Source organism: Anser anser (genome assembly GCF_964211835.1).
Source record: "Anser anser genome assembly, chromosome: 20".
Taxonomy (NCBI): domain Eukaryota; kingdom Metazoa; phylum Chordata; class Aves; order Anseriformes; family Anatidae; genus Anser; species Anser anser.
In genome coordinates, this window is record NC_139741.1 from 6,021,511 (window position 1) to 6,043,531 (window position 22,021).

Below are 22,021 nucleotides of genomic sequence, written 5' to 3' on the forward strand. Positions count from 1 at the left end.
TCTCACGTAAGAAAAGCAGGGCAGCTACTCTTCTCTCCCTCTCTCTCTCTTCCCCCTCCAAGTGTTCCTATTACAAGCAACAGAGAAAAATTATTCTTGCTGAAGTAATATAAAAAGAAAGTCATAGTAATATTTGGCATTTTTAATTTAGGTTTGTTTTATTTAAGTTTAATGTTAATTCCATGCTGTGTTTCAGTAAGAACAATACAGATTCTGTATCTGTGGCTCCAGTCAGATATCCAGTAGTACAAATTAGCTTCAAGTTACACATACTGAACAAAAGAGGTTGAGCGAGCGAAGGGAGAAGGGGAAGGGGGAGGGAGAAAGAAAAAAATATTGAACACGCATGCAGGCTTATCAATGCCACCTTCAATGCTAACCTGCTTTGAGGAAAAGTAAAGAATAGGCAAGAATGAGCAGCCACGGATTGTTGAACTGTTACCAGCACCATGTTTTTCAGCAACATTTCAGCAGTTTGGAATTTTTTTTTATTACAAGTAAACCCACTACAATATATGTCCCAATGCAACCTGTAACTTCAAGCTAAACATCCAATTAAGTTTAAACATTGGTATAAAATTCAGTTTAAACAGTTATAAAAAAGAAAAATGCCACCACATGCATGCTACCTTGTGATAACGAATCTCTCCCCTACAAGTCTAACAGCCTTCAGGTGTCAACATCCACTTCTAATGGCAGTATCACCACATCTGGCAGGAGACAATACAGTAATGCTGAAAGAGCCTTTACGCAGTCCTGTTAGTGTCTTAAAGAACCTAAAAGCTGGCACCAGTAAAATCCACAGAAATTCACTCTTGCCTTTAAGAACTTTTAAACTGTGTAAAAAAAATAAAAATAAAGAAACCCAACAGGGCAGGAACCTAAATTCTGAGACCCAATGTAAAAGTCAGATTTGGTGGTTCTCAGAGTGACACTGAGGGTTTTTGTGGGGAAGGGGAAGGGTGGTCAGAGATGGGTTCTCTTGTTGGCCTTTGTGTCTCACTGGTTTTCATCTTCCACATCCTGCAGCGCTTCTTTATTCTGTTCTTCACCTATGAAAGTGTTTAAAAGTAGAGAAGTTAGCTTCTGAAAACGAGACTGCAGAATGGCTTAACAAGCATCTAAGATTAATAGTTTCATGCAGTTACACACACACACTCACACGCTTGCATAAATGACACACACGCTCGTAACAGCCAGTTCTGGAGTGAAGCGTTTCCATGGAAATTAAGCCTTGTAATCAACTCATCACATTTCGTACGGAACAACTGTAGCACAGGCTATTAAAACATGGACTGTTGTAAGGACAAACAATAAACCATCGTTTCTGAAAACAGTCTGCATATGTCAGTCCTGTTGATCAAGAAGTGAACAGCCAAGACATATCGTCCAAATGGCTGCAGATCAACGTCTTTAAGTCACAACATACCTTCCCAGTAACCTCACTGCTACTCCACAGATCACTAAGGCCATCTACCCGCTAAGAAATTAAATATTTTTTCCTCTCTGAGTCCACCTAGTCTCAATAACCGCAACTGACTGCAGCCAACGTTAGAGTTACATGGCATCTATTAAGTTACCAAGAGAAGCATGAATAAACTTCCCTACTTCCCAGTCCAACGTTAACAAGAAATCCCAGGCTTGTGGTTATTCAGAGAGTGACTTATGGGATACATGTCTCTTGAGAAACAGCCCGTTTGGACCTATTCAACCAGGCTGCACCATGCAATGAAATGAGGTCTGTCCACGCAGCGACTTGTCATAGGTGTTCAGTTTTACTTTATAGTTGCCCCTGGGCGAGGTGCATGCAATGCCTCCTGCACAGGTCTTTGCCTGTTTCTACTACAACAGGGAGAAGTTTAACATACTCCAGCTGGTGCCATAACACATGCAAGATTAAGCTAATTGACAAGAAACTGAAAAAAATGTTTTCTTCACAGTTATCTTTAGCCATGTGACATGGTACTATCTTAAGGGCAATAAACAAAAACTGTCCATTCAAAAAAATTCATTTGCAATAAAATCCAGTCAAATGAGACCAATGACTTCAGCACAGAATCAGAATGCCTGCTCAGAGCATGTCCAGATTCAGAATTACCACCAGGTACAATGCAAGGTAGAGTTTTGAAGAGGTGGCCTAGGAACACAAGATATGTGACATTCAAAAACAAAATTTACATTTAGAATTATGAAACATGTAATTTAAAAGAAGAACGCAGAGGCCCTAACTGAGGAAGATTATTAGATCTGAGCATGCTCTAGCCAATGCACTTAAGCAAATACTCCTGTAACAGGCGACAGTAAGAGTACTTTTCATGCCCAAATAGTCTTAATATCCATCCAGGTATGCGCTCAATTCCCAAACACGTAAGTTACTTTGGATCTTGGTTATGCGTATGGGACCTGGGTAACAGGTCACAAATTGGCAGAACATCGCTTAGCCCTGGAATGGAGTCAAAGGTACAAGCAATTTTATCAGCAGCAAAGTAGTGACAGAGGCAAGCATGATTAGTGATCAGAAGAAAACTGACGTTGAAAAGTTCATTGAGCCATGACGAGGACTTACAAAGTAGAGTTTTTAGGAAATGAACAGTTGGACTTTCCTTTAGGAATCTATACAGCAGGAAAGAAGGGGAAAATAGGAATCATATGAAGACGACATTACAAGCGTGAAGTAAACAGCTTGTCTATGACATGGTTAAAAGATACAGTACATGGGATGGAAAAGTGTAGCAGCTGAGTAATACTACCCAATTTCAGAGAGACATTCACCACAATCTACATAACTGAAATAAAGCATTAGGCAAGAGCTCAATGAAAAAGGAACTAGCCTCTTAAAAGCCTTCCCCATCTCCTCAGGAGACTGGTAATAATGACCATCTTTGTGAATGCCACAATTAACTTTTACCTATCTTCAAAGGCTCTAACCCAGTTTGAAAATAGAGTTCTAGAAGCAACACTTTCCAACGCACTCAGTGAGCGTATTATGATGTTACAAGGAAAAAAATTCAGCTTTTCACCTGTGGCTGTACACATTACACAGACATTGTATTCTTTGGGAACCTGAAGACTGAAGAACTGCAGTAGTTCAGCAGCTCTGCAGTATGCTTAGTTTGTAGTCCTCATCCTGCTGGTGCCATGCATCAAAAACAGTACCTAAGATATTCTGAACTACTTCAGGAAGGACAAAAATAGTTATTCTCTAGACTACGGAGCTAATGAGGAAATAAGAAATTTGAATCTGGATTACTCAATAATTAAGTTTTAAAAGCCTCTGTAAATAACCTCGCTAACTTCTGTGAAATGCAATGTTAGTCAGCTCACGTGTAAATCGAGGTAGCTTTTGGAAGACGTTCTAATGCTACTACCTTGCATTAGCAATCCAGCCTCATTGCTTCACTGAAATAACCACCTTGCTGTTTGTTCCCAAAGAACACCGCGATATTTGGCTCCATTAAAAAATTAAAAGGTCATATTTTAATTGTGTGCACTGGGGATACATTTTTCCCCTAGCCACAGCACGGAAGGCATCTAATACCTGCAATGCTTAGAGACACTGCTCTACAGATCCACCTGGGCAATATATATATCTAAGGGTACAGAATCATATAATCTTGCACCTTTGAAAACAACACAGGGTCCCTTGCAAGAGACTGCACTAAGATGTCGGCTACCCTACAAGCCAAGACCCAGCATGTGTACAGTCTTCTGCCCCCCAGTTCTGTCTAAAGCCCAAAGAAATAGGGGTAAAATTTGAATTGCAGCATTAATACTCATGGTACATGTCTGCTGCCATTCCCAGAGCTTGAAGTGAACAATGCTTAAAAGAAACCATCAGCCCCCACTGACCAAGTGGCAGCAGGCAGTAAGAAGGTAATGAGATTCCACCATTGCTTTCAGACACTACGCCAGTAAAGTACTCCAAAGTAAAGCTACCTGACTACTGCCACACAACAAGTAACAACTTACACTAAAAAATTTACAGACTTATCTGAAGTCAAGTTGGAATATTCTTTTAGACCTCTGTTAATACTCTAATAAACAGGCCAGATTTTCTTCTCCTAAATTTTAAGTAAAGAAATCTAGCTTTTTTTTTACAGGTCTATCCAGAACCTAATTTTTGCAGAAGGAAACACAAGTTTAATCTTTCTACATAAAGAACATTTAATTCACTAATAAGCAAAACAAGGCAAACTCAAAATTTCTTTCACATAGAACATTAAATGTAAGTGGAAATAAAGTCCATTCAGAACATCAGAAATACTTATGTGAGTAACTATCAGATGTTAGTAAAGAGAAGCAATCAGTGCCCCACCCTCAGATACTGCCAGAGGATATATTTGCTCTTTGCTCTGGCAATAGCCCATTTCCAGAGTCACAACCTCGCATCTGCTGGGAGTAGTTAAAGAAAAAGAGCTTTCCAAACATCAAGTAGCAAATTTAGACTTTTCTAAGCATTCACTCTTTTGTCCTGTAACAGAATTACAGAATCCCTGTTCATCTTCATACTCGATTCTTCATAAAAGATACGGGGACTGCTAAAAGGTGAAGGGATTGCCATGATGGCAGTAAACAATCTTGTACTGAAAAGCTAATAGAAACATTAAGTGACCTGAAAAGGGAACTAGATCATTTGCAATACTTCCTCCTGCACTGGAACTTGATATCTGGCTGAAATGACAACTGTAAGATGAACATGACAAGCCACAAAAGACAGATAATTAAGTGAAGTCACTGCTTTAAAATAATCACTGATGTTTAGAATGGTACTAATTACATCTCCTTCCTTCAAGTATGAAGCTGAAAAACTTCTCAGTAGAACTTGCTGTCACCCCATCAATACATCCCGTGTTAAGGACAGAAGTTCAGAAAGGTCGATTATTAATAATGACAGCAACGAAACACCAAATCAATCTAAAATCTACACATCTCTGCTTTGTTTTCTGAGTAGAGCTCAGGGGACAGCAGCACCTTCGAGTGGCGTTTACTTACCATCACCCTGCATGTCTGAAGTCCATAGTGTCAGATTATCACGTAACAACTGCATGATAAGTGTAGAGTCCTTATAGCTTTCTTCACTCAGCGTATCCAGTTCTGCAATAGCATCATCAAAAGCTGCTTTCGCCAACCTATAAGCACAAAGTCAGACTTAATACATATCGTGAAAGAATTCTGAAGTCAACGCCTCAGAACACCTATTTTCATGTAGCCACCTAGACATGCATAGCCTCTTTTTAAAAAATATTATTTAAAAGTGTTCAGATGTTTGGATAAACATCTCCAGTCTTCAAAAAAAATCGACTACTTTGCATGACTAAGAACAGTAACTATTTACTCAAGAATTTGGGGTTTATTAAACGTTTCTACAGCCTACAATAGAACTGATCAACATCTGCTAAAAGCTTTAAAAAGTTACATAACCTGCAGAGACAGAAATAGAGGGAAGTCTTTGCTTCATTCCTCACTTCTATGCTCATACAAGCTAAATACCGAAAGATCAGCATAATTACAAAAGCTCATCTATACCACTAATTCCTCTGACCATGACACCTCTTACCGTGTGTAGGAGCCAGCACCAAGAGAGGCAAGCTAAATTACCTCACACTTTTTGCACAGTAATGGTGAGCACAGAGTTAACACGGCAAGTTGTCAAGCTGCCACTGGTTCATTGGTCCAAGGTTATTACTGCTTCTCATACATAACCTACTCCCAGATAAACAAATGCATCTGGATTCAAAAGGATACAAAAGTTCAAAGCCTTTCCAATGGTGTAACCTCAAACAGCAGGAAAAAAGCCAGCACAGTGTTGTTTTTTTTTTTTGTTGTTGCATTAAAGTCATTCTCTAACTAGCAACCACTTTTGGCTTGTTTGGTGTTCACGTAAGTTTCCCCCATCTCCCCAGTCACTACCTACCTGCAGGCACGATCAGGAGAATTAAGAATTTCATAGTAGAATACAGAGAAGTTGAGGGCAAGTCCTAAGCGGATAGGATGTGTTGGCGGGAGTTCTGTCATTGCAATATCACTAGCAGCCTTGTAAGCCACCAAGCTATTCTCTGCAGCCTCCTTCCTGTCATTTCCTGTGGCAAACTCAGCCAGATACCTATGGTAGTCCCCCTTCCTGAAAAACAAGTATAGAACAAACAATAAGTCATTAGTCCTTATTTCCACACCAGCCACTAAACTGCTTAGTTCTACAAGTCATTCTGTACATTCATACACAAAAGGACTACTACTGCTGAATTACTGCCCAGGCAACAGGGCCTTAGCACCTAAGCACATTTTAAACCATCAAGCAGAATAAGGTTTGATTTTTCTTTTGTTGCGTTAGTACAGGATATTATAGTATTGGCTGTTCTAGCCTGAAAAAAGCCACCATGCATCACTACTTTACTCCTGTTATCTACTCCAGATACAACAAGAAGTTCACCTCCCAAGGCAACACTCACATTTTGTAATAGAAAACCTTGGACTCGCCAGTGTTAGCTGCTGGAATGAGGTGTTTGTCCAGTACATCCAGAATGTCACAACAGATTAACTTCAGTTCAGTCTCAACCTTAAAAAAAACACAAAGAGGCAGCAAGGTTAGCACAGAAGACTAAAGGCCTGTCTCAAAAATATTTAATATCAAACAGTGGCATCATAAATACCCAAGGAGGGGGAAGACAAAAAACAGGACAGATTCAGCTGTCCACAGGTACATTAAGCAAAACAGTACTGGGTAATTAGCTGGCAGACAAAAGATGCAAGGACTGATGTATGATGAAACGCGTAACTGAATAACGGAATTATAAATTCCCTGGGAAACATCTTGCTAGACAGTTGCATTATGTCTGTCTCAGCATATAACTGCTTACTGCATGACTTGCACAACTCCTAATGCCTCACGTTTTTGATCCTGGAAGGCCCTGAAGTGGCAATGGTGAAGGAAACAATTTGAAGGTAGTTAAGACAGGTCAGCTGAACTCCATTTCACCCCCAGTTACATTACACATTCAGAACAGGTTTCCACTGGCTACTTGGGAGGCCAAGTACTAGCAGAAAAGCCCTAAGACAAAAATCATGTAATATTAGAACACAACAGATGTGTCACAGACAAAAAAAGGTCAGATACAAGGGGAAAACAAATTACAGAAAAAAATACAAGCTTCAGAAGCAGGCAATAAAAAAGCAAAGCAGTTCGTAACAAAGAAAAAAGCAGAAACCATCAACACTAACAGTGAGGTCAGTGGTCAAAGAAAACAATATTAAGTCTTATTTAAAATCAGTTACTGGATTTTAATAGCCAAAATTGAAAACATGGTCACATCACTTTTTTTCCTGCTTTGGAATAAAAAAAGCAAGGTCTACAAGATTAGATTCTACCATAGAAAGCTTCATACCTGAAAGCAAACAAACTAAACACCTTCGAAAAAAAGCTAAAAGCTCTTTTTTGACATCTACATTGCCAAAACCAGACTTGATCCAAGCATCCCACATCATCCACAGCAGGAGGGGTTGGTTAAGTGCAGATAGCAACCTGTTGCTGCTCTTTCCTGATTTGGCATTAACTTTCCGTTATGGCTGAAGACAACTCTGGCTCAAGCTACTGTTACAGCCTACAAAGTTGAGGTTTTCAAGGCAAGGCATCGACATCAGCTACAGTAAGCGGTACCAGTAGCTGCACGCCTCAGATCACAAGAGCAGCCCCAGTCAGCCTGCTACCCCTTCCTATCCCCCCCACTCATGCAGTTTTCTTTCATATAGCATTTTTCTTTTCATGCAGTATCTTATCACCATATAGTTTCTAAACTCTTGTGGTTTGTAACCACGACATCTAGCCTCAAAACTGTTAAAACTAGATCTAAAATAAATTAAACTGGCACATATCAATTTGTACAAAGTTACTTAACAGATCTGGAGAAGTTCCTTTAGGTAGATTAATATACAGCAAATTTCATATGCAAACAATGACAGAATGCCCTAGAGCATTCAGAGGAAGAGTTAGATGCTATACTTAGTTATGTGACAAATGCTTAGGGAAGTTGCTGAAATATGGTCGCTTGAGAAGAATCTACTTCATATATTCTTGGGCTACAAAAGCTATAAAACCTGTGCCAGCAGTCAGTTCCTGCAAACTTCTTTCCTCTTGATCCTCTTTCTCAATGACTTCTTTTGCAGAGAGATCTTCAGCACAACTGCAAAGAATTAAATCAGTTTCTAATCTTCTTTTGTTAAACCAGACACGTACAAACTTCCATTTCATCTCAGACAGACCTTTTTCAGCTGTGCTTAAAGGATCAGTCACACAAGTTACCAGAAAGCAACTACTGACCAGGGCCATTTATATGTCCTGACCGTGCTTAACTTAAGACATTTAATACAAATTGAGCTAATTAAAAAAAACAACTCCCCCCCACCACCACAATCCTAAGAGCTCTTTTTTTTTTTTTTTAAAAAGAGATCTAAAGGGATCTTCTCTTGACAGAGAATAACTGAGCTCTGCACAGCAAGCCAGCACAAGAGCTCACACTAAGCCTTTCGGGATCGCACAGAACAGGCAGTTTTAGGGCCTATTACCATTTTAGCTCAAAATAGGACACATGGAACTGCAGGCTCTGACTAGCAATGACATGGCTCATCCTGATGGGTGCAGTGCCCCCCCCCCCCACCCCCGCCCCAATCCACCCTGCCTCTGTATTTTAGTGGTTGTGCTGGCTTAAGCAGATTCCAGACTGGGTTCTTAGCTCTACAGGTACAGCAGTTTCTAAACCACCTGATGACCTAAATAAGGAAACGTATTAGAACCAACCAGGAAAATCATGGCCCGTACTAGTTCTTTGACCTGTTTTACTATTTAGCCCACAGAATAGCTGCACCTCACAGCTGGGATGCAACATGAAAGCAGAACAGCAGGCAGCAGTTGCTAAAGCCTGTGAGCTACCTTCCTCCCCACTCCCCTGAGAAACAAAATGACCACCCACGTGTCAACTTCCAGCCTAATCTTTCTATGAAGAGAGGAAGGAGAAAGCCCTGCAGCTGCCCCAAAATACAACCCAGGCTGAGCACTACAAAGCACACTCAGTATGCCACAAGTACAGACTGTAAGAGGGAGGTGAACACTTGTCCTATGCTATTAGGGAAGGGATTTGGTCTTACTGCAAGGATCTGAACTGCATCATGTGCAGACACCACTTCATCCTCTCAAGGACAGAGAAAGCAAGCCTCCATGTTCTCATCCACAGAGATGCAGTCAGAGGAGAAAGCCAGGGGCTCCACGTTTGTGCATCCACATGGCCACAGGACCCAAGAAGCAGGAATCATGTCAGCAACAGTTTTTCCCATAACTCTGTACTGGTTCTGCTACGTTTATCTTAAGCAGACAACGTAAAGAGTAGAGAGGCCTCTACCGCCCTTCAGTATTGCCTGATGCACGCCTCAGACAAAACCAGCCAGGTCCTGCTCTGACACCATCAGCCCTTGAGTTCTGCCCCAGGTCATACTGGCTAGTAATTTCAAGTGCTTGGAGTTCACTTGAACAAGACCAAAGAGTTGAATTCTAACAAATACTGATGTAGACAAAAGACTCAGATGATTTCTACACTAACTACAACTTCCATTTCAACTCAAGCAGCAGTTCACAGCTGTGCAAGCCCCTACACCTGGTTTTGGTGGTAGGCAAGAGATTTTTCCAGAGATGCTAGTTTTCTCTCACCCCTCAAAACTTTAGTCTAGGGACTAACAGGCCAAGATAACTGTTTTGTGTTGTCCCCAATGCTCCCCTCTTCCCCCCCCCCCCAAGAGTCTTTCAAGCCTGGGAAGGATCCCCCAGTAACACTGTTCTTAAGACTGAAAAATACAATAGTGGGTATTTATTAGCAGGCAAGCAAAATAACCACGACTCCGAGTCTGCACTGGACCTTTCCCATTCACACAGAAACACTGAGTATGACAGCAGGGCACCTTTGCTGCAGCTCTCACTTCAGCAGCAGCAAGAAGCATCATCCACTAACTTGAAGCAAGTCTTTCAGCAGCTACAAGCAGGACACAGCCTCTAGCTCCAGCTGCAACACATAAGCCTCTTGGAAAACCCAGGCTAGAGCTAAGTAGACACATCTTGTCTTTTTCCAGTATGGAAATACACTGCTTCGTACTCCACAGCATTCTTCCACCTAAAGCCTGCAGGCACTCTGAACAACAGCGATGGCTATTCCCTGTAAGGATTTAAAGGATGACAACACCGTTGGCATGGCCCTGCATTCCATGTGGCTGTATATTTCTCTCTCAATATATCCTATTTTGAGGACTATATACACACATTTCTTGCTCACCAGTCTGTTCTGCACAGTACTTGCTCTCTTTACAAGGAGAGAGATGCAGAACAATGCCTTTTTTTTAAACAATCCTTTCAAAAACAATGGAAAGTCTTTTCACTATTAAAGGATCTCTGGCAGGAGATAGCAACTGCCCACAAAATATTAAGCAGAAACCTGAAAGCATATTATCTAAGACAAATTTAAGCAATCATTAGATAGGTATTCACCGTCTTAATTTATATGCTCTGTTAGAAAGATTTTAGACACCCATCAAGAAATGGTATTTGGGACTGTATGTAACTGGCAGCGCCTCATCCCAGCAGCACGCCAGCATAAAAATAGAAACTTACAACTTGAACAATTCCATGGAGCAAGAGAAATGCTATGAGTCAAAAGAAAGTAGTCCAGAGCCACTCCTGAAAAAAGGAACATCATTTCCATTGGTAGTGTACAAATCAGTGCCAGGAGGTTAAAAGACAGACTCCACTGTTTCTCTGGAAGTGAAGATCTGAACCATGGAGGCACTTGTCCTCAAATGATGAATGTGAAGTCTCTGCAGAAATGTGTGGGATTTAAATAGTATGGGAGAATGCCTGCTCCACATTAAACCAGGAGGCGGGGCGGGAGGGAAACAGTTCACTGTTCTAATAGCTGATGGTTTCATTAGCCCTTCCTGATGAAAGTCAAAGCTTGTTCCAAGTTCTCCATTTTAGGTAAAGCTGCACAGACTGACTAGACTCACCATGAAGTTATCTGCATCAGTTTTTCCCCTCTCTGAAGAGAAAAAAATAGCAAGGCCCTAGAGGTTATTACACATGCAAGTTTCACAGTTGAGATGACTGTAACATCTTAACATCCCCCATCCCTGGGAATACAGGAGTGCTTTATCTTAAGGGTAACAAACCCAGGATGCAGCCCTTCTTAACTAAATGGCATTACACCATAACGCCAACTACATCTTACCATTTGCCGATATTCCCGAATCATTTTTAATTTATCTTCTCCACCTTTGTTTTCTTCTTTCTGTTCAATGCTGCTGATTATTCTCCAGGAAGCTCTTCTGGCTCCAATCACGTTTTTATATGCAACAGAAAGCAGGTTTCTCTCTTCCACTGTCAACTCCACATCCATTCCAGCCACTTTCTTCATTGATTCAACCATTTCTAGGAAGAAAAGGTCAGGCAATTATTCTCACAGCTAAAGCATCTTTCAATGTGCAACTTCTGTTGGGTGGTTTAATGATAACTTATCAAAACAGGCTCCCTCCTCCTTTCATGCAGTTACTCCTCACTTTTATACTGGAGCAATCCAAACAAATCCATGAGCACACGCACAAAGGAATTACCTGATACTCTCTTAAATGCATTTGACAAGAGTACCCAAAACATTCTTTAAAGACAGCTTAAGAAAGGCAAAACAGATTTAGCAGTAAGCACTCATTTTTTTTTTTTACAGTGGATAATGGTTATCAATACAATCCTACAGGAATGTGTGTTTCTTCAAAGTGCTCCTGAAAAGACACTGAATTGTGAGAAAAGCATGAGCAAACCTAAGCTGGCTTTCAGCACAATAGGGATAAAATGAACAATTACAGAATGCTCCACTGATTTGTCAGCTGGAATACACTGTATTATAGTAATTAACCAAAAAATAAGATCCAGATTTGAATAGATTAGGGAAGCAAGTCAAAGTTCCAAGAGGAAACCACCAAAAGAAAAATTAGCTACTTGGAAAAGTGACAAAGGAGACATCCTGAGGATAACCCAGAGCAACCATATCTACCCATGCCAAGCAGCTATTTCCACTGAAAAAGTAACACAAAATATAATTCATATTTATAACCTAAGCCATTAAAAAAGACTTGTAAAGCTGAGGTGAAAATAAGTTATTACTAAATATAGCTTTCCTATGTTCAAGTGGAAGCAAAAGCCTGAACTACTTAAGGAAGGCTTTAATCCTTTCACTACCTAATCACATTATGATTGTCTATGACATATTAGAAAAATAAAGCTGAAATGTTACATATATACTGGGCTCTCTTAGTTTAAGACATTCAGGAACCGTAAGTTTTGTCCCGCCAAAAAGTGCATCAGTTCCTTCATCATTTACCTCCCAGCTGCTAGAGCAGATGATAATCCCAGGTACAGGGGACATTAATGAGACCACAACCCAACCAGCCCAGCTGCTCAACAGGACAAGGGTTTCCCAGCTACCTGGCAGGTTGAGGAGCTCCAGAGTCACAAATTTACTTTCTGCCAAGACCACGGTGACGTGACTAGGCTACACCTCCCATACTATGACCCTTTACCTTTCTGTGCCCTATTTAACTTGCACTTTCATCATCCCTCCCCCATCATTTTACCTTATGTTGTATCAAGGGAGCAGAAGCCACAGGAAACAATTAGCGCTTAACTGTCATTTTCCCCCCTCAGGTGTTAAAATTCAGTCTTAGCAGGCATAAGCTCTTTCAGTAATGGGAACTATCGGCTCATTTTTTCCTTGGCAGGAACAATGTTATCAGTCTTGAGCAGGTCTCCACATGTGCAGGACAATTTTACAGTGGCGCTATTCTCCCCAGAAGAAAACATCCCTACTTCACCCAATGTATTTTGCTACTCCAGCTCACAAAGTAACAAAAATCCCCAAAGGCTTTGATAATATTTACAAACACCCTGCTGTTTCAAAATGGTTAACTGTTTCTGCTGAAGACTTCAAAAGCCACCCTAAAACACTATGTACATATATCTAATGTTAAACTTAAGCATGCAATCTTCTAACTTAAACTAGCCAAGTTGAAGGCAATATGATAGTTACAATATTCCACTTAAATACTACAAGCACTATGACTTATTTCCTAAAGGACGATGCTTCTGTCTCTTCAAAGAATGTTGTTTTTAAAAAAACTAAGTCATCTCATATTTAAGTTCCTTAAACAACAGGTACATCCAAGATAATTTGCCTACCACAGTATTAATTCTCGTGAGGAAAGATGAACAGGAATTAAGACTTGCACTCTCTCCTACTTGGATATCTTTGCCAAGCTCCAGCAAGAGCCGTATGGCTTGACTTTGAGCTTAATATTTAACTGTCCTCAGATATGAGAAGTAATTGAGAAATTAACCTGTAGTTGTGAATGCACAGCCCTCTCTTCAACCATTAGCTAATGCATGTGTTGAAGAGAAATCCTGTAGGAAAACACAAGGTGTAGAATAAGGAGGAGGAAGTGATGCTGTACTGTTCATCTACAATGCTCATTCCCAGACATCCACCATCAGCCTGAAGACCTCTGGGGTCTGACACAGTACAACCCCTATACTTCAGTCAAACAGACACAGCAATATTGAGATGATACAACTCTTTATGTGACAGTGTGATATCAGTAAATAAACTACTCCAGAAACATGGAGGTGAGAAACATGTAAGGTAAGTTTCCAGGGATCTTCTGGATCAGAAAACCGTAACAAGTGGAGAGGTAAAAAAGGCAAGAGAAGATTCTACACAGAGATGAAAAGCTGGGAGACCATGACAAAGAAAGTCTGAAATTACCTTTCAGTTAAGGATTACTGCAGTAGTGACAACTCACTGCATGCACAATTCAGAGATGCTTACACTGCATTATACAAAGAGTAGATTTATGCTACTAATTCAAAAAAAGACAGATTGTAGTTAAAGTGGTTAAATTCCATTCTTTGAGTTGACTATGTCTGTCACCATGTTATGGTGCTGTCAGATCATGCCACCATCAGAGCAGGAACTCCCCAAAGCATAAATTGGGGAAGGATAAGAGAATATTTGGGAGAATGACATGCTCGCCCTAGATTCATATCCTTCCTCAGACATTTGCTGTAAAGTGTTTTAAGGAGTATTACAATGAGTGAACATTTGGCCTGATCAGGTAAAACAGTCTGTATATTCTTAGGGAAAAAGTATTCAGCTGAGACTCAAAACAACTGCCTACAGTACAATAGTCTATTCAGAAGCAGCATGGGCATTACCAATTATTTATTCCTATGTCCAACACTACAGTTAAGATGGGTGGCTCCTCTCACATGGGAGGAGCACAGACATAGCCTGTAAAACACAAAAGATTTGGACAGTGGTCTACTGACTTACCTACAAAAGACATGGAACAGGATGGTATGTGGCTTGGGGCTAGTTTGTTGATGTCTTTAAATATCAAAGATTCTAGAGAGATTACGGTCCTAGAGATACACAATCTGACACTCCTATAAACTACAATGGAACTTTGTAAGTCTCTGAAATATAATGATAGTTTTTCCACCTTAAAAGGACTGAAATACACAGGGAAAGGAATAGTCAGTTAAAGTTCTAACTACCACAGGCATCCACTTTTACAAAAAAATACAGTAAGTCAACGGAATTGGTCTAAAAAAGCAGTTCTTTGAAAGCATAACAGGGGTAAAATAACAATAGAAACCCAACACTATAATCCTATGGAAGGAGATAAATCCTTTTTTGTATAAGCTTCATTAATGCTACTGGACCTATACCAATGACAAAGCCACAAAATTAAAAAGTAATGGGGGAAGTTTACAAGTGTTGAGAAACGTGATTGATAACTATTAGGCACTAATCCACAGAATTTGCACAAAGGGCACAGGTGATGAGGAAACTTACAGATCAAAAATAACGAACACTTCGTTCCAGATAAAGATGAGAAACAGAAAGTATTTGCTGCTTCTCAAACTCTAGAAATCCCAGCAACACAGGAGAACTGGAACATCCCTGGGTAAGGAAATATGGAAGTAGTGCTGATGCACTGGGAATTTTGTAGGAATGTTACAAGCCTTTCCAATACAGACTACAAAGTTAAGAGACAGCAGACCATGCCAACGCACTGTACATCAATCTGACAGTTTAATCAGTTTATACTGCTCAGACTGAAAATCCAAGGCTAGGTTAGCAATAAGAGTTGCAACAGGAACCACTTGGCCCAAACTGTGTTTGAAAAGCTAAGGAAGAGACACCACTGGGGCAAAGCTACAGTACTCAGAATGTCTAGTTATGGCACAATGTGTTGCTTAAGTCTCTCAATAAGCACAATGCTATGGTGTTTGATGGATTTTTTTTTAAAATGAAGCAACCAGTCATACAGCCTATGACACAGTCCCCCCCCAGTTTTCAACAATACACAGGATCTGTTTCAACCACACTGAAAAGCAGGCCTTGCCACAGCACACATTGATTCAATACTACCGAAGGAAAACAAGAGCTAGAAAGTTTACTTGTGGTATGCTTGGTTTCTGAAAGAGGAACCAGATAAAGCGAGAAAGCTTGTTAAAATAAGAACAGGAAAAGAGCTCGTTCAGTAGAGGTAGAATGGAGATGACTTGATGGCCACCACACTGGGGGCTCAAATCAAAAAGAACCTTAGGAAAACCCAGAAGGTAGCCTTATTAAATACCACCAAGTTGACAGTAGCAGAAGCAGAGCACTTCAGAAAACTGAAGTTGTGTTTTAAGTTTAATCCTTTCTTGTCTAGAGGGAATAAAGCTGGCCAAGATCTTCAAGCTCTTAAGCTGCCGCTCAATATCTACTTCAGCACATCAGGAGCAAAAAGCTGCAAATGCTCCAGGGTGATCTAGGGATGTTAAGGACATGGCAGAAAAAAAGAAGTCTTCCCATATCTGTGTTCACCATAACCAGTATTCAGAGAAGACTGGGTACAAGTACTGGTCACGGAATGAACAAATCATCAGTAACAACTATGAAGAACTCAAAATGAAATACCTGATCCTAAACTCTTGTGTATATCCTCTCAAGGCTTTAGCAGCAGAAACAAACAGAAGGATTTTAGAAGGTGTTCCAGCAGACAGTCAAGGGGAACTACAGATCCATTAACCTAACACTCACCAGGATCCAAGAGGATTAAAAAAAATGAGTGGGTATATGCATAAAAGCTATACTGAAGAGTGAAGCTTTTTGCAAATGCACATAATGCTTCACAATTCTACTGTAATTCTACTTTAAGTGATTCAAGCATATAGACGAGGAAGACACGATTGATACAGAAATGCATTTGGCAAGGTCCCTCACCAAGGTTCTTTGAGGAACTCAACTGCCATGGGATAAGAAGAGTCCTCATATGGATAAACACTTGGCTGAAAGACAGGAAACAGGGTAACGGGGAGAAGATCACTGGTGGAATCACACAGTGATCTGTGCTGGGAAGGATGCTCACATTTGTAAGTGATCCAAAAAAAAGGAAGCAAATAGTAAGTACTAACTCAGTAGTAAGAGCAAATTGCTAACAGCAATAAAGACAAAGAGAGCTGAAAAAATAACGGCAAGTGCGTTTTCTTCATCAAGTGATGTGTAACCACAAGGACTAACGCCCATAGATTACATTCTCCCTGGGCGTGCAGGCCTTCAGCTGCTATCACTGGACACCATTCTATTCACTGCAGTGATTAGGTCTAAATTCTAGCCAAGAGAAAGCAGAGCTCATCTTTTCATCCATTAGGAACTCTTGTTCTGAAGACAAAGCTACTATGTTCCCAACATGAGGTTCTTCTGTTCTCTTAAGAAATCCTGCATTTTGCAACTAGTATTTAAGAGATGACTAAACTAGCTGAGGAGCTCGTGGGGACAGGGAGGTGCCTTTCTCTTCTATCCCTATCAATACACTCATGCCAGCTCAGCGCTTCTATGACCTCTGAACTATCTGATTCAGGTCACCATCTCAGAAAACTACTCAGGGGAAAAGAAGAAAAGACATTTGCTTCTATTTTAGAGACCTGGACTGGCTCTGAAGAGCGGACATCCCCCTTTCAACAGGGAGTTGTCACATTAGCTCACCCCACTTCACAGCACCACCATTTTAGTTTATAAAAGCATAAAATAAACATAGCATTTCCCTTTACATGCTACAGAGCTTTCGTGATTTTTCTTCAGATGTCTTCATATGCTTGAAGCACCCTGAGTAGCCGCACCCTTTTAACTGCCGGTAATAAAAACTGATAATCTTATCTTAAGGTCCCTACCTAGAACATGCTACACCTATGACAATGTGCAAGTTTCATATAAATGAGCATAAAACAACCTAACAACCATAACCCCAGATGTTAAGACAACCAAGCAGGCAGAGGGGAGAAGACACCAAAGAAAATCCACCCTACACAGTGGTTTAAACTAGTTTTGTAGAGAAAGCATACAGGGAATAGCAGTACAGCCTGCTGAGGTTTATAACTGCTGGTGCAGCCAAGACAATTCCAACGTTTGACTGCATGACTCTGCAATATACAGTTCTACAGAGCATACCAGTACTTCTATGCACTTGGAGAACCAGATGGATTAAGGCCAAATTATCCAAGCAACAGGGATATTTTCCGCACAACCAATCCTACAGACCAGCAGAAGTATTTCTTGCAGCAAGTCATCTCTATATCTGCAAGCTGTGAAGTTACATCCTCCTAAATGAAAGGGATTACTAATAAAAAAAATCAGTTTGAAAGTAGCTATAGGAAAATTTAAGGATCGAGTCTCATCACGTATTTCTCTGTTTGACTGAGACCTGCTAATAAATAGTATCCCAATACAAGTACCTGAATAAATTAAAGGACACCAACTCAGCTGCTGGACTCCTTGCAGAGCACCAAACAAACCAAGCTTAGAAGTTTGAATTCTTTGGTTGCTCTCAGAACTTGAGGAGGTTCAAAAAGGAAATTACACAAGAGCCCTTTCATACAACTGTTGGGGGCAGTAGGGGAACAACACCCCTTAAATGCATTTACATTATTTACTTGAAATAGGACATCTGCAAACTGAAATTAGTAAATAAATTATCATTTTTGATACAGATTAGTGACTGATTCTTAAGTAAGCTCTGACTTCAAGTTCTGTTACTGTAAGACAGCTTCTAGAACATGTTCAAATTCTGGATTCAGTCCACTGCTGCACACCTTATTGTCTTCAGAGTAAAGATGCATTACCCTGACAGTTTATAGAAACATAGGAGTCACCTGTTAACTTGCTGTACTGGGAGTCTGGAGAGATGTCAAATATTTTCTTCCCAGCTGCAACCTGACCTATATCTGCTTTCAGAAAGAAAGAAACCCTGTTCATCTCACCTGCCATACCTTATGTAAATTTCAAGTTATATACCTCAAGCTCTGTAACACAAAACTGACAGCAGGCTATCCACTTAGAGTCTACCTTGTGTCATAGCATGTAGGTTTCTCACCTGATTAAAGGAAAGATGCTACCCTAGCTTCCACAATGAAGAATTAAGTTTTGACATTCAGAAGTCTACAAAAACGCAGATACATACATTGTCTTGATATAAAGTCAAACATTAGTAAGGTAAAATTGTGTTTGTGAACTTGTCTATTCCAATTCTTTTCCCACAAAGATAGTTATATATTATGCTATTAGTAATAGTCTTTGAGGGAACATCAGACGAGTGAGATTTTTCAAAGAGAGATTTGTCACAAAGCTTCCTATAATGTAAGCAAGCTCCCTGGCATTTTGTTATTTGTCATGACATGCCTAAGCAGATCTGTAAAGATAGTAAGACACCCAAATCTCTTAATATCTCCAGAGATCAGGGCTTAAGTGTTATTTACACTGCAGAAGTACCTAGAAAGTTGTCCCCTTAATCCAGGCCAAAATACTAAGGACCATACAGATACAGGACTGGGTTTTTAAAAATTTACAGGCACAACCTGCAAGACTCGATAAAGTTCTTCAAATGAGTCATGTAACTCAAAAAAAACTAGATATATGCCTACTATAAGCACCGCTTTAATTGTCACAAACCATGCCGATTCTAATCACACACAAGAAAACAACATACCACACGCCACTCTTTCACGAGAAAAGATGGGGCAGAACTTAATATTATCTTAACATTAAACAAAAAACTGATTTCACATTCATATTGATGTTATAAAACAAATTTCTATTCCAGCATATTTGCAGTAGACAGTACTTACCATCACATATTTTATATGTGCAAACTAGTAACTGTGACCTTGTGATTATCTATCTCAAAGAGCAAAATTAAGAATAACTTACACTTTCAGCATACTGCCAAACGCGAACAAAACTGTTTGAGAAGCAATCTGAGCAGAAATGCAGTATTTCATCTAAACAATAACAAAATATGCTAAAAACTCTTTATTGTTCCAGCTGAACCAGGATATGGAATTAGCTGCAGGAACAGCACCTACAATACCATTTTTTTCCAGGCCAGAGACGTAAGAAGTAAAGATGCTTGCAGAACAGCTAGCAGAATTAGAGGGTACACCTTAAATTTGTTTACCCAACTTGACTCCAAAAAACTTTGGAAGTCTAAAAACCGCAGTATTGATTTAACACAACTCCCGGTGCTCCCTCCTTAGCAATGGCCTCATTACGGTTCAGAAGCAATACAGCATGAGAGGTCTTCTAAATTCTGATCTAGCCAGCTTGTTCTGCAAACATCCACAACTGGGTTGGAATAGAAAGCCCAATGATGGAAAGAAAAGCTGCACAAAGGGAAACTATCAACCATTTTTTTTCTTGACAGGAAGCCGAATGGTTTTGCATTTCAGATCTCTACACTAGGGTAGGGTCTGATTACTTTCCAAAGAACTGATTTATCACCGATCTAGGAAAGCACCAGAAAGACAGGCAGTTATGCCTCAAAAGCTCCTAAAGAGGATGAATCCTGGAGGATGTTGGCCAAGCATCCTACTTTGGGTTTCCACTCAAACCAAAGCCAACACGTATAGTCACACTGATTCATTAACACCCGGTGGAGAGCCCTTTCCTCCCTACACACAAAAAGCCCAACTCCAGGAAAATGGTGGGATTGGGGGTGGGGAGGCATCCTTTTTAGTAATGGTGGCAGGGAGAAAAATGTGTCTTCCCATCGCATGCTCTTTGGGGTAGGCAGCAAAATACCAAAAAAACACACACCCCAGTTTTTACCAATAGATGTTGCATACCTACTGTGAAATATTGAATCACGTGCCCATCCCTCCCAGCCAGTTAAGTCACATCCCAAAAACTGTTCTGGTGGGCATTTTTTTCCTGCAAGTCCTTACAATTACTATGAGGAAACCGTTTGACTCCTTTCATTTAGTGGAATTCTTACTTCCACCCCCTTTCCCCTATAGGAACATTTACAAAAGACAGTCTTATTTGGGCCTTCCTTTTTTGTTGTAGATTTTATTTTCCTCACCAAAATGTGTATTTCTCACATGCTCAGAAACACTAGCAGAAGTTTTCTAAGCAGCAACTCCAAGAACAAAACCTAGTTCTCACCAAATTACCTTATTGTGCTATGAAAATTGTGAACAAAGTATTTGGAGCATCTCCCTACCTCTAAATGAAACATAGCTGTATTCTTTTCTTTTTTTTTTTAAACATACACAGGTATTTCACTTCAAATGCATAAACACGAGTCTTAAGGCAGAAGTAACAGTCCCAGAAGTTTAACACCATTGAGAAAATTAAAGGCCTTGTCTATTATAGGCAATAGAAACACGTTTAAATAGACAGTCACAAGGCAGACATTTCTGGGGCAGCAGACACCATTCCAGGGTTGTCAGCTCCCTCCCACCACCACTCTTCCCCAGATCTGTACCGATCAGGCACAGCACACAAACTTTATCGGGGAAAAAAAAGAAAAAAAACACACAATACTGGAAAAAGAAAATGAAATGTAATAGCATCTTGCGCATAATGAAAGCGTACGCATTTCCTTTAGGCAATGAAGTATCACGTAGTACTAGATGGCTCCAGGGTGAGAGCTCGGTCTCTCTCTGGGTTTGCCAGGGGCAGCGGTATCTCCACCGGAAAGCAAAAGAACAGAAAGAAAAGCGGCAGCCCCGCTCCCCTAGGAGCGGCCACGGCGAGCGGGCCTCTCCCCACCATCTCCCCCCCGAGGGGCCGACCGAGCCGGGCACCCACCTCCCGGAGAGGGCGTTGTCTGCGGCGAGCCGCCCTCAGCCCTGCAGCCCGGCTGAAGGGAAGCGAGGCCCGGGCCGTGAGTACCGCCCCGAAGCACCCGAGCAGCAGCGGCGGGGTCTCTTTGTGTCCCCCCCCCCACCTCCATGAGGCGGGGGCGGCTCCCCCTTCCCCCCGGGACTCGCCCTTCGCGGCCGCCATTTTATTCCCGGCTCTGCCGCCGCCGCCGCCCCCCCCCCCCCAAGCGGCCCCGCCCAGGCCCGAGCCTCCCGCTCCTTCAGGCCCCCCAGCCCCAGCTCCCTCAGCCCCCTCAGGGGGGTGCCAGGCGCCATTTTGTCCGTGCCCCCCCTCCGCCCCTGCCCCCCCCTCCCCCGCCCAGCCGCCATTTTGTGGCCGCTCCCTCCCTCCCTTCTCCCCCTCGGCCTCGCAGGGCTTTTCCTCAGCCGGCGCTCACCATCGTAGCGCTCAGCCTGCTCGGCCAACTTGGCCTGATAGACGAGATCCTCCCGATCGTCCATGGCCTGCAGGCGGAGTGGCGTCGGGGAGTGTCCGGGGCGGATGGAAGCCGATGGGGCCGGGGGGCTCAGCAGCTACCAGCTCGCTGCTCTCCGGGCAAATATGGCGGCAGCGCCTCCTCCCGCTGCATCCGGGCACTTCCGCAAGGGCGCGCATGCGCCCTGCGCCTTCCCATGGCAACGGCGGCTCCTTGGCAACGGGCGGGAGGCGGGCGGCGGGCTGGAGACCTGGGGGTCGGGGGTTCGAGGCCGGGGCCGGCCGCTCCCGAGCGGCGGCCTCGGAACCGCGGCCGAGAG

General features: G+C 41.7%; 1 protein-coding gene across 1 annotated transcript; it reads right to left on the reverse strand.

The window, feature by feature from the left end:
* Positions 1-132: 132 nt before the first annotated feature.
* Positions 133-21,901, reverse strand: YWHAE (tyrosine 3-monooxygenase/tryptophan 5-monooxygenase activation protein epsilon). The gene is made up of 6 exons (XM_083806590.1): positions 21,664-21,901; positions 11,259-11,458; positions 6,450-6,556; positions 5,915-6,121; positions 4,993-5,129; positions 133-1,052 (listed from the first exon to the last, which is right to left on the reverse strand). Exons 1-6 carry the CDS (start codon positions 21,725-21,727, stop codon positions 1,000-1,002), a joined length of 768 nt encoding a protein of 255 aa, XP_083662716.1. The 5' UTR covers positions 21,728-21,901; the 3' UTR covers positions 133-999.
* Positions 21,902-22,021: the final 120 nt, after the last annotated feature.

Excerpts from the sequence above, each read along its gene's own strand:
- YWHAE (XM_083806590.1), bottom strand. The coding sequence starts at position 21,727 with ATGGACGATCGGGAGGATCTCGTCTATCAGGCCAAGTTGGCCGAGCAG. Across the intron at positions 6,122-6,449 it reads AAGGTTTTCTATTACAAAAT|GAAGGGGGACTACCATAGGT; the intron begins GTGAGTGTTGCC and ends CTTGTTTTTCAG. Across the intron at positions 5,130-5,914 it reads TCTCCTGATCGTGCCTGCAG|GTTGGCGAAAGCAGCTTTTG; the intron begins GTAGGTAGTGAC and ends TTGTGCTTATAG.